Below are 12,500 nucleotides of genomic sequence, written 5' to 3' on the forward strand. Positions count from 1 at the left end.
AGGAGCGACAAAGTGGTTAATCACAAACAGCCGTGCGGCCCAGGTGCCCCAGCTCTCGCTCGCCACCGCCACTCGTTAGTCACAAGCCACACACGTCATGACATGCTCTCACACACACACACACACACACACACACACACACACACACACACACTCAAACTCGGTACACATGCTAATGTGCTCGCACACAAAATAGCGTGTTTGGACAGCTGGAGGGATGCTCAGATATTTTCTGTAGATTCAAGTTGCAAATGACGTGGATTATCTCCGTAGGAGGATGGAATGGTACGGAACAGGAAGAGGGAACGCAGTCCCAGCGTTCCAGCCACTGCAGTGGAGACGCTCCCTAGCGTCCGTCATCTTTGTGAGAATAGACTCACATTCACATGGTGATGAAAGACGCTAAATGATTCTGAAATCTAATAAAAACCCGAATTGGAATCATGAAGGCGTTAGAACTTTGAAATCCTCTAGGATCTCATTGGGTTTTAGCACCAAAATCTTACAAGCTGTGAGATTTGTGTGTTTGTCTTTTTGTTTGGAAACGTCGGAAAACATTGCAGAAGCGTGTGTTATTCCTGGTAGTCTTTTTTTTTGACTGTCTTCTGGTAGGCAGTTGCATCACTGGCAGTCAATGTCCTCCCTTATGCATTCATTCCTCTTTTTAAACACAGTCTCTCTCTCTCCCTCTCTCCCTCTCTCTCTCTCTCTCTCTCTCTCTCTCTCTCTCTCTCTCTCTCTCTCTCCCTCTCTCTTTTGCAGAACTTTTTCCAGATCATCAGTAACCTGCTGGAGGAGGAGAACAGGGAGAAGTGGGAGGACGCTCAGCAGGTGAGACCAGGAGCAAACGCCACACACACACACACGCACGCACACGCACACACACACACACACACACAAACCAGGTTGCATCAGACACACGCGTGCATGTAATTGGTACAGTGACAGGCTCCATGGTGTTGACACATTAAATTGTAGATGGGGCAAGCAGCCTTGTGGCAGTCTAATGAGGAGCGGAATGTTTACAATGTGACCCCCCTTATCAACCAAATCCCAGTCATCGGTTGGCGCGGCAACGCTCCGCATCGGGCATCTGGGATTTGTCCGAGTGCGAGCGCGGAAGAGAAGCGCAAAGCGTGCGTTCGGGAGCAGGCGTGAACAGGTGCCACCTGCTCCTGGCAAATCAATAGCAATCAGCGGGCGCCGGGGGAGTCTGGGTAATTGTCGGGTCAGGGGAGAGTTGGCCGTCCACTCCCCCGAGGGCCGCGCTGTGGTATTACGCCAGGTCCACCTACTGACCACGCGCCGGGGCCGAGGCTATTCTTTCTGGCCCTTTTTTTTTTTCTCCCACCCGTCTCCCCCTCGTCTGGTTTTTATTTAAAGGCATGCAGTGTGCTCTCTGGCCACATGGTGGCAGCAACACTGGCACACTGGAGGCTACAGGGGCTGGTCACACACAGAGCCTCTCTGTCGTGACACAACTCATGAAGACGTATATATCCGCATTACGGAGCGGCGCCCAGAGAAAGGGACTAATATTACGCTCATGCTTCAATGCAAATCCGAGGAAATATAGCAAATCCTACAATGCATTAACATTGTGTCTAACCTAAGAACATATCCCCTTTTCCCCAGTTCTTAGCCATTCTTCTTCCACTCAAGCAGACACTAGTAATAGGGTTGTCAGTCAAACGTAAGAGGCTTTGTGGCCCTTTAGTGAAATGTACTCAACAGTGTAGGGCTTTGAGAGAGGCATGGTAATGCTGGCCTGAGCGTGTAGAGGACAAGCAAAACAAAGAGTCCCCAAAAGAGGTGACACTCAGCATTCACTTTGCTCTACGTGCTCTCTTTTGACACTTTACACACACACACACACACACACACACACACACACACACACACACACACACACACACACACACACACACACACACACACACACACACACACACACACACACACACGCACACACACACACACACATACACACTCAAATTCACATGCATGGCTTTGGGAGATAATAAGCTTCGGTATTACTGGCATCAGAACTATTGTGCTCCAGTAACATTGTTACAGTAGAGTCGCATTAAATTAAGCACTGCATTCAGAGGTTCACCATGCCACTTCTGTGATTCACGGCTTCAAAATGCCAATGTGCTATTTGTCGTTATTGTGTATCAGTATGTTATTACTTCAAGTTCTTGCAGTGGAGTCAAATTGTAATAATTGTGTAATCACAACGGAACCACTAAACAGAACTAATTCCTGTTTATTAAGCTACATTAATTTATTGTACATAAAGTATTTTATAGTACAGTATATACATTCAGTGTGTCTACTCCCTCGTCGTTCACAGAACATTGTACTAAATGAAGTATTGGCATTGGCACTGTTGGGATTGCATTGTGGTAAACAGTGACAATCAGTCTGTCTGCTCTCCAGTCTTTCATCTTGGTATTGTATTGCAAAGGTGTGTACAGTAGTAACATGATATGCTTTAGTTTACATTCAGGATTCATGCACAGAATTAGCACAGGGCACGTCATTTAGAAGCCATCCCTGACTGTATGCTGGGCATGTCGTGTGCGTTATGGCAGTTGTATATGACTTTGCCAGCGGCTGTAGGTCGCGACCTCCCTGTCACACCTCTGCCACCTTGTTTCCGAGGTGAGGATGTGAAATCGCCCGGCTGCCAGTCTCCCTGTCGACCGGCCGGCCCTTTCCAATCACGTCGGCTCCCTGACCTGTCAAAGATAGCATCTCCCGACACCTCTGATCGTCAGGGGACATCTGCGCCATTGTCACCTCATCTGACAAAATACTGTCTTTGGAAAGGGCATCACCTGCCTCAGGACGCAGACGGTGAATAGGACAGAAAAGAGTGATAGAGAGCGAAAATGAGAGAAAAGGAAATATGCCTATCGATGGGGTTTGCTGATACTGTACATGCTAAAGAACCCCTAATGGAATAGCATGGCGTCTCAGTGTGGCTTTGCCGAGAGTAGTTTGGAGGCTCTGGGCTTTTTTTTGGGGAGGAGACGAGGCTGTTGTTATTTGCTTTTGCTGTTCAGCCTGCTGCACACACTGGTGCCAGAACGTCAGCACCAACACATTCTATTTATCGGCCTGACGCACTGGTGCCAAGGCAAATGTCTTCACAATCTGTAACAAGCGCTGGACAAAGATAGAGCCGACAAAGATAGAAGCGAATGGCTCCTAATCACCATGGCCACAGCGAAAGGGCTCAGCGCTGGCGTGCCGGGGTGGTGATCGAAAGCGATAGAAATGAAGTAATCGAACGGCGGAACGGAAGCGTAGGGCAGCGCACTCCTGTTGCCGACCGCCGTGTGGCGAGCTTAAAGAGAAGTCGAGGGTGTCTCTCTCTCTGTGTGTGTGTGTGTCTGAGGAGACCGCCAGTGTGGGTCGTCAGTTTACTCAGGTATACATCCACTTCCTGTGAAGTCAAGAAAGCAGGGAGGGTTGCCAAATCTTCAGTAGCATGCGCAGGGGGGCAGGGGTGTGTGTGTGTGTGTGGGGGGGGGGGGGGGGGGGTGCAGGGGGGAGAGAACTACCCTGCAGTTTACCCCAAAGTGATGCAAATCACAGAAACAATAGCTGCGCACAGCACCTCTGCATCCAATGAATTTAGACTTGTGATTGGGAGCTTGACAGATGTGTGTGTGTGAGGGAGCTTGACAGATGTGTGTGAGGGAGCTTGACAGATTTGTGTGAGGGAGCTGCCAGCGATGGGTATCGAGATGAGGATGGAGACACATTCTCAACTTTTTTTTCCCAATAATAATAATAATAATAATAATAAAACAAACCTGCATATATCTTCATGGCGCCTTCCACCTGCTCTGCTGGGACCCTCCTGATGTGGTTTCAAATTAAGAAAGTTATGAGCAAAACTTTGGAGTGATGTTCATCTGTCCCTGGACTCGGAGAGCGAATGCACGACATCTTATGAAACGCTGCGAGCAGTCTCCTCAGCACTCCTCTCATCCATAAGTGTCTATCAGGCGGAAGGATTAGGTATGTAATGAGTGACTGTGCAGGATCATAATTCAATATATTTATAGGCATCTTATCATTGCTGTTGCCCTGATACAGGCGTCTGTTATTGCTTCCCACTAAGAGCAGATGAGTTGCCCCAGCAACAACCCCCCGCCACACACACACACACAGTGTTTCTTTTTCTCCCTCTCTCTCACACAACTTCTTTTCCTCTTCTCTTATCCCCTACCTTTATCACTTGTTTTTATCTCTCTCTATCTCTCACTCTTAACCATCCTTAATTATTACTCTCTTCCACCCATCATCTCACTCTTTCTCTCTCTCTCTCTAACCCTCTTATTCCCCTCATTGCCACTCTTTCCTTCTCACCTCTACCCCTCTCTCCCTCTCCCTCTCTTCCTCTCCAATTCGCCCCATATCTCCCTGTCATTCATCCTCCATTTTCCCCATCTCTCCATCTCCTCATCCATCTCACTCCCCTATCTCCCTCCCTCCATCTCTCTCCCTCCCTCTCTCTCTCCCTCTCTCTCCCTCTGTCTCTCTCTAACACACACACACACACACACACACACACACACACACACACACACACACACACACACACACGCACACGCACACACACACACACACACACATTCTGCTCGCTCTCTCCCTCTATCTCCATCACCTCCCTCCAGCCCACTAATCTTCAGCTGCCTTTGGCTGCCATCTCTGTGGCACTGTTCTCTTCTCTCCTCTTATCTCTCCTCTCTCCTCTTCCATCCTCCTCTCCCTCTCTCCTCTTCTCTCCTCTGCTCTCCTCTCATTTCAACTCATCTCTCCCTCTCTCCTCTTCTCTTCTCTTCTTCTCTCTCTTCTCCTTTCCTTTCCTCTTCTCTCTTGTCCTCTTATCTCCTCTCATCTCTGCTCCTCTTTCCTTTTCTCTCGCCACACGTCTCCTCTCTCCTCTTCTCTTGTCTCTCCTCCTCTCTCCTCTCTCCTCCTCTCTCCTCTCCTCTGCTTCCGATGTTGGTCTAGCCCTGGTTGTTGCCATGGTGATAGATTGGAGGAGAGTGGCCCTTTGCACTGCGCGCCAGTCGGGCCGCAGGGGAGCTCGGCTGTCGTTCGGCTGCCGCCGCCGCTGATGTGCTTTTGTCCTCTCCCAGACCCCCCCCCTACACACACACTCACACACACACACACACACACACACACATACACTCACATACCCCGATGGCACACCCTGTCTGTCTGCTGTCTGTCTGGAGCCTTTATCATCACCACACAACCCCACACACACACACACACACACACACACACGCATCACACGCGCGCGCTCATATCTTCTCGATGCCCTTTCTCTGTCCACCCACTACCCGTCACTGAGGCTGGCGTCTCCAGCTCCAGAGTGCTTTAATGCGTGTGCCCTGCCTTGAGCTACAGTACATGCCCACTCTTCCTCCAACGGCGAGTGTTAATTATACAATGTCTCTGGTCACATCTCGTGCGTGCCCTGTTGCTGCCTATAAGAAGACCGCAAAGAGTAGCGTGAGCATAGTAGACGCCTGAAGTTCTTGACGTGGCGTGGGAAGATATTGCAACAGATGCTCGTTTTGCTAGCCGTGACAGCTGTGTGTGTACGCGCGGTGGCTAGTCATAGTCTTCATTTAGCCCAGTCTTCACTCAGTTGTGTGTGTACGCGCGGTGGCTAGTCATAGTCTTCATTTAGCCCAGTCTTCACTCAGCAGTGTGTGTATGCGCGGTGGCTAGTCATAGTCTGGCGTAATGTTAGCGCGCTAGCGTCATCGCTTGATTTAGCCCAGTCTTCACTCAGCTGGGTGTGTACGCGCGGTGGCTAGTCATAGTCTGGCGTAATGCTAGCGCGCTAGCGTCATCGCTTGATTTAGCCCAGTCTTCACTCAGCTGTGTCTGTACGCGCGGTGGCTAGTCAGAGTCTGGCGTAATGGTAGCGCGCTAGCGTCATAGTCTTCATTTAGCCAAGTCTTCACTCAGCTGTGTGTGTACGCGCGGTGGCTAGTCATAGTCTTCATTTAGCCCAGTCTTCACTCGATCAGCGCTCACCCGTGCTGTGTCGGGGGCGCCAGGCTGGTGGCAGTAATGGCTGTCGAGGAGATGGTGCCGACAGATAGCGAGCCAATCAGCCGAAGGTGAATCATTGGCTTAGCGGGTCGCGTCGCTATCGACTGGGAGGCGTCAGGTGCGGTGACAGGCACACGGCGCTGAGGAGAAGGACTGTCTGACCTGCACTACTCCTGCTCCACAGAGCCCTCCGCTGAATCTGCAGCGCTGGTGCTGACGGCTGGTCCCTGCGGACACACACACACACACACACACAAAACAAGACACACACACACACGAAGCAAGACACACACACACACACACACACACACAACAAGACACACACACACACACACACACACACACACACACACACACACACACACAAAACAAGACACACACACACACACACACAAAACAAGACACACACACACACACACACACACACAGCACAAAACAAGACACACACATACACACACACACACACACACACACACACACACACACACACACACTCTCAAAGGCAGACTCGCAGATACACACACACACTCTTTGTTGAGCTCTAATGAAAGAAAGAGTGATTCTGCATTTCTTCTGCATTAGAAGTGTCCTAGTTTTGTTTTGTGTGGCTGTTGTTTGTTTTGTAGACTAAAGCGTTGCTCTGATGTTAAAATGCGTGATTAAGCCTAATGTGGATGGCTCTGTTTTAAGATGATAGGATGTGAAAATGGTAGTAAACATTAAGAGAGATTTTCTCCCTTATTGTGTTAGCTTTTATGACACAGGCAGAAGACTTTATGCAGTTCATAAGGTTAAAAGAGTTTGGATTCATATAAAAGTGCATTAGGGTCATAATTCAGACTGTAGCGTAGACTTGGTCGAAAATACAATCTCATGTCCTTGTGTTATAACTTGAATATATCGCACATCTTTAGTAGGTCTGCTGTACGCTCGGCTGCACACAACTGCCACAAAGACGATGAAAAGAAATGAATCTTTAAACTCTCAACTCTCTTGACATCTCCTTCACTCTTGTTCTTCTTCTCTCTCCTTCCTGTTTCAGATCTACCCAGGCTCGGTGGAGTTAATGCAAGTCATCGAGGAGTTCATCCACATCGTTGGCCTGGGCATGAAAGACTTCCACAATGCCTACCTGATGACGGGGAACCTGGGTAAGCCATTCCGAAGTGTCATTGCGCGCAGCTCATCTCGATACCTCTTTAATTTGGCGCCGGTGCGTTCACACAGACATTTAATCCGCCAGGGGGGGGCTGCTGACTCCCCATGTCAATTTCCTTTGGCCATCAGTAATGCAGGATAAATGGAGCCTGGTGTGGCCAGGGTTGGTGGGGGGGTTGGAGGGTGATGGGGTGGGGGGGACAACTGTGAATCAATAATGTTAATTAAAATCAAGCACTTTCCACTTGATGTGCTAAATTCCTATGAAAGCTCCCTCGTCCAATATCAGTGATGTGAATGACTGTGGAGAAGAGGGAGAGGAATGTCTCCATTTTCAGACACTGGTTCACCAAGCAGCCATGAGTCACTTTCAGCACGTGTGTGTGTGTGTGTGTGTGTGTGTTCAACTCCTGGGCCCGTATTCACAAAGAATTTTAGGGCTAAAAGTAGCTCCTAACTGGCGAATTTAGGGAGGAACTCCTAAAAATAATGGGCGTGTCACTCCTAACTTTATGACTCCTAATTTTTTTCACTAAAAGTTATTCACAAAGCATTCTAAGCCTAAAAGTAGCTCCTAAGTCTAGGACAGCGTAAAAGAACTCGAGAGGACTTCTAACTCACTAAGAGCTATTCACAACCCGCTTTTAGTGGCATTTCACGTCGCGATGTTTTGAAATGACCGTGCAGTGCAGGAGCTCGCTGTCATGCAAGGGAATAAATGTGCATTGCAACTAAGGATGCAAATGTAATAATGCCACCGACAACCAAAACCACCATTGCATGTAAACTAAATGTAACGTCTCATTGTGCCTAATTAAATTAAATCGCTTCTCCTCTTTGCAAATATAGGCTACGTGTTTTCATACAGATTAATTTAAAACATGTTGCAAAGATACTGCTCCAGTCCATAGTGATTCATTAAGCCTAGGCTTGCTTTACTCTTTATTCATTAAGGCTATGCCTATTTATTCATCATCTTCCATCCTTCACAGCCCGACATAGCGCACGCATTCTCACCAGCTAAGACCTAACACCTGTCACTCAACTCGTCATTGTAGGGGAGGTTTGCCATCATTCCCGCGTTATAATCACCAGCCAATCAAGGTGGTCACTTTCATCAAGCTCGTGCATGAGTAATGATGTCAACCATAGCAACGAAGACTCACTTTTAGTTTAGGAGTGGGCGTTTCTCCTTACTAAATGTAGGTCTGAAAGGCTTTGTGAATAACTTTTAGGGGAAAACTCCTAACTAAAATCTTCTAGCGCGATTTAGGAGTACTCTTAGTGGTAAGATAAAATGCTTTGTGAATACGGGCCCTGATGTTTATACATGTGTACAGTTTGAATTGAGTTGAGCGTTAAGCTGCTAATTGGTTAGTTGGTTTTGGAAAGGATGGGATTGTCAGCAGACTGCCTTTTTCATTTGGTTAATACCAAGGCTTGTTTCAGCAGCTATTCCCTCGGTAAGTAGGAGCACTGAATTTTTTATGTTTACTGCGAAGACAGTGGCACTCTACAGGGAAAAACAACAACAACAACAACAACAAGAAAGAACCATTAAAGTGTTCTTAAGGCCTCCCTTCCCTAGTACTTCTGTGAGCCTGTCAGAAAAGATGTGTTCTTTCCTGCATCAACCGAAATGTATAAAGTAGCAGAACAGCTACAACGGCACTCAACTGTTAAACACATTCAGGCATTTTGTCCTGAGGAAAAAAAAGAATATATGTTTTGCATAGCTTTTTATTCCTCTCATTCTATTTATCTATTTTTATCTGTTTATTCCTCGAGGTAAAATGCATTCAGGGAGGACTTAATGTACATATTGTATGTAAATAGTTATCGGCGGGAAGACTGTTCTCTGGCAGAGAGGGTTGTTGTGTAGTGTAGTGGAGCAGCGTATAGCCCGGAGACACGGCGTGACACACACAGGAGGTCATGGTGGAAAGGCTTCCTCATCTTACGCCCCTCCCTCCGACCCCGACTTCCTCCCCAACTTACCACCCTTTACTGTCAGGTTCACTTATCTGTAGGCTCCCATCAGACACAAAGGCTTCACCGCACTGGCAGAGCCACCGCTGCTCATTTCCTCTCCAGCCCCGTGGCACCACACACAGCTAGCACACTCTCTCTCACACACACACACACTGAACTGGATGAAGACGTCCTGATTGTCCGTGTTGCGTTACTTAGCGAGCTAAGCATGCTTTTAATGTAGATCGCCTCAATTATTTACGCTCTTGAACCGTCCCCTGGGGGGAATCTTTAGCCGTGGCTACGCTAGGCTAGGCTGCGCTAGGCTATCTCCAGCTTCTCATGTTTCTGCGCACACCTCCATGTCCTCCTGGAGGTTTATGCTTGTTACACATGACCCACTTTTTACAGACACCAATATGTCATCTATAGCTTAAGAAAGCAAGAGAATGTGTGTGTGTGAGAGAGAGAGAGAGAGAGAGAGAGAGAGAGAGAGAGAGAGAGAGAGAGAGAGAGAGAGGGGGAGTTTTTTTGTGGTGAAAGCCTCATGAGGTACTGTACCTTAAAGAGAAATAAGAAAAAAAATGGTTAAGTTTTATTTACTTTCTGGTGTCCTTCAGGTTATGTGTACATACTAGATTGTGATCCACAAACAGAATAAATGTTTAATTCGACAAAGCTTCTGAATTTTTTATGGTTCATTTTCAGTTCACTCATTGGGAGTTAATGGGGTTCATTTTACCTTTTGTTGTGAGCAATATTCCCTATTTCCTCTTACATTTCATCCGCTAAACCAGTACTTAGACTGTATGCTTTGAGAAGAGGCCATTTAGTTTAATTGGGATGTGGGTGTGCACATCTGTGTGTGAACACTAACGACTAATTGCAGACATTATTCTGTCTTGAAATGGTTTGTGTTTTGTCTGGAGGGGAAACATGGCGCCAGTGATATTTGTGCACCTCATATTTCTACACTCCACATGCTACAGTCAGAGTTGCATAGGCCTAATTACTGAATCATCCTTGTCCTTGGCTCATGGGGAAGTAAGTAGGCGTATCCCTCCCCCCTCTGACATTGGGACTGCAAGGTAAAGACAGAAATACTCCTCCGTGTCAGTCTGTGGCCTCAAAGTACAACCTCGGAGAAATGTTTTTTGAATGCGCATTAAATTGCTTATTGTCAAAATATGCCAGCTCTCATTTATCATTGGGCTGTTGTCCTTGGAAAAGAATTAAGTGGAATTAAATAGCAGCATTAAATAGCAGTTTGATTGGTGACTTTCTATATGTGGCAGAGTGCTTTCCGGGACTATCTTTTATCATCTCCCGAGGTAGCCAACCCTGAAAGTGCTTCCTTATTGTGTTTATAACAGTATATGGTGTGTGAGATTGCTAGTGTGTCACCCTGGACAGGGCAGCAGTGCTTTTTAGATGAAATTGTCCATGGGAAGAGAGGGTAGCACGGCTTTGAAAGTAGAGGCTCCATAACCTACAGTAGCAAAAACATAGTGAAAAGAGAGGGAAAACAGAAGTGCATTAACAAGAGAGCAAGGATACCCACGCACTAAGAGCCCTACATGTTCCGTTTCAGTGGCGGGTAGCTCCTAAAAATGAACCATCTCAGGGATCTTCTGAGTAATGGGAGCTTTTTGGATGCTGTGACTCTCCATCCACCCACAAACCTGTGCTGTGCTGGTGTAGCTCAAAGCCTTTTTAAAGCCCCTTTAGCAAAAAAAAACCCTACTGTTCTCTTCCTTCTACAAAAAGGGAATTGATTAACAAATCTTTTATTTATTTATTAAAGCTTAAAACGTGGTCGCGTGCGGGCCTCAGAGCAGTTTTTCAAACTCAAAGCCACAGACAGGCCCCAGAGGTTGGGCTCACATTGAAGTATGGAACAAATATGAAATCTCCAGTCTCGGGAGAGATCCCCTCCATTTTTCACTGAAGACACCCTCGCTGTTGTCTCCCCCCCCTAACAGCTTAAAGGCAATTCCCCCCTGTCTCTCCTGGGCTGTGGCTCAGATGACAACAAAATAAGAAATAAAGCTCCCACTATTGATTCCCGGCCCCATATAGGGAATGCCCGTATTGACATCATATTCATTTGAGTAAATAACCTGCGGCTTTAGTTATTGTCTGCTCTCTCTGATTAAAAGTATAGAAGAATGGAGAGAGTAAGGGTGAAGAAAGAAAGAAAGAAAGAAAGGAAGACAGGAGGGAAGAAAGAAAGAAAGAAAATGCAGTGGCAGGGTTGTGGCGGTGGCCAAGAGGAAATCATGTGGCCAAATAAGATATTGCTGTATCATTTCCAGTTGAATTTATGGCCCTTGCCTCGACAGTGCGATAAATACTCTCCCTCGCTTGTCACTGCTGGCTGCGTGTGTGCTGTCCTTCCACGTTTTTAAGCCGTGTAACCTTGATGGCCAACATGCGGCTCGTTCTGCTCCCTTCTCCGATCGAGTCAACCTCCACACGGAGCCGCACAGCCTACGGACGCGGCGAGCGTTTGAACCAAACGAGGAGGGACACCGTAAACACGATAGCCAGCCAAACAACGAACGCCACACACACACTCAGTGCCTGGCACCGTCTGATCTATGAGTTAACATGACAGGCTTCGGCTCCGTAATGTCTTTTGCAAAAATGTGTAGGGGCGAGCTTTGTGTTCAGTATGTTTTTGGAAATGCTATTCGCATCAGGCGTGATGTGGTTGAAAAAAAAAAAAAAAAAAAAAACTCCGGCCCCTGCCTGAACTACTGCAACGTTTTCTGAAAAGTGAGTCATCCATTTCTGCACTGCGGTGCACCATTTCAGCCAATCAAAGTGCTTTCAGGAATATGTGAGAGACTATGTAATGGGTTCACACTCCTCACAACCGTCTGTATCAGTATACTTATCAAGGCGCTAGAAGGTACAGCTCATTTACTCGGCTTTGCTTGTTAGCAAGCTGTGTCCATTTAGCAAAGGAAGAGCAAAGAGTATTCTTTTCTTTTTTTTGTAAGAAAGGTTCTCAGATCACTTTGGGTTTCGCTGCAAGTCAGATGTGGCTAAAGTGCTGGAAGAATTGTTAAAATTGCATGCGAGTGTCTGACACACTAAAGGCTTCGGATGCTGAAGTGCTCGAGGTCAACAAGCGTGTGATCCCTCCTCATTTTTCAGCATTAGCGCAACACCCTTCTCTGACCTGAGACCTGTGGCTTGCTCGGAGATACAGTAGGACTCTTCCCGCTCGCTGTGCCACAACTGAATCTGAAGGAGCGCCTTCACTGTGA

The 12,500-nt window shown here is 47.2% G+C and overlaps 1 protein-coding gene across 1 annotated transcript in view; it reads left to right on the top strand.

Moving 5' to 3' along the window:
- Positions 1-12,500, top strand: part of adgrb3 (adhesion G protein-coupled receptor B3) — a 161,197-nt gene that overhangs the window by 90,484 nt on the left and 58,213 nt on the right. Inside the window, 2 exon segments of the mRNA XM_062519914.1 lie at positions 763-831; positions 7,139-7,247. Of these exon segments, the coding sequence (XP_062375898.1) occupies positions 763-831; positions 7,139-7,247 (178 nt within the window).

The sequence above is a fragment of the Sardina pilchardus genome, chromosome 18 (assembly GCF_963854185.1).
Source record: "Sardina pilchardus chromosome 18, fSarPil1.1, whole genome shotgun sequence".
Lineage (NCBI taxonomy): Eukaryota > Metazoa > Chordata > Actinopteri > Clupeiformes > Clupeidae > Sardina > Sardina pilchardus.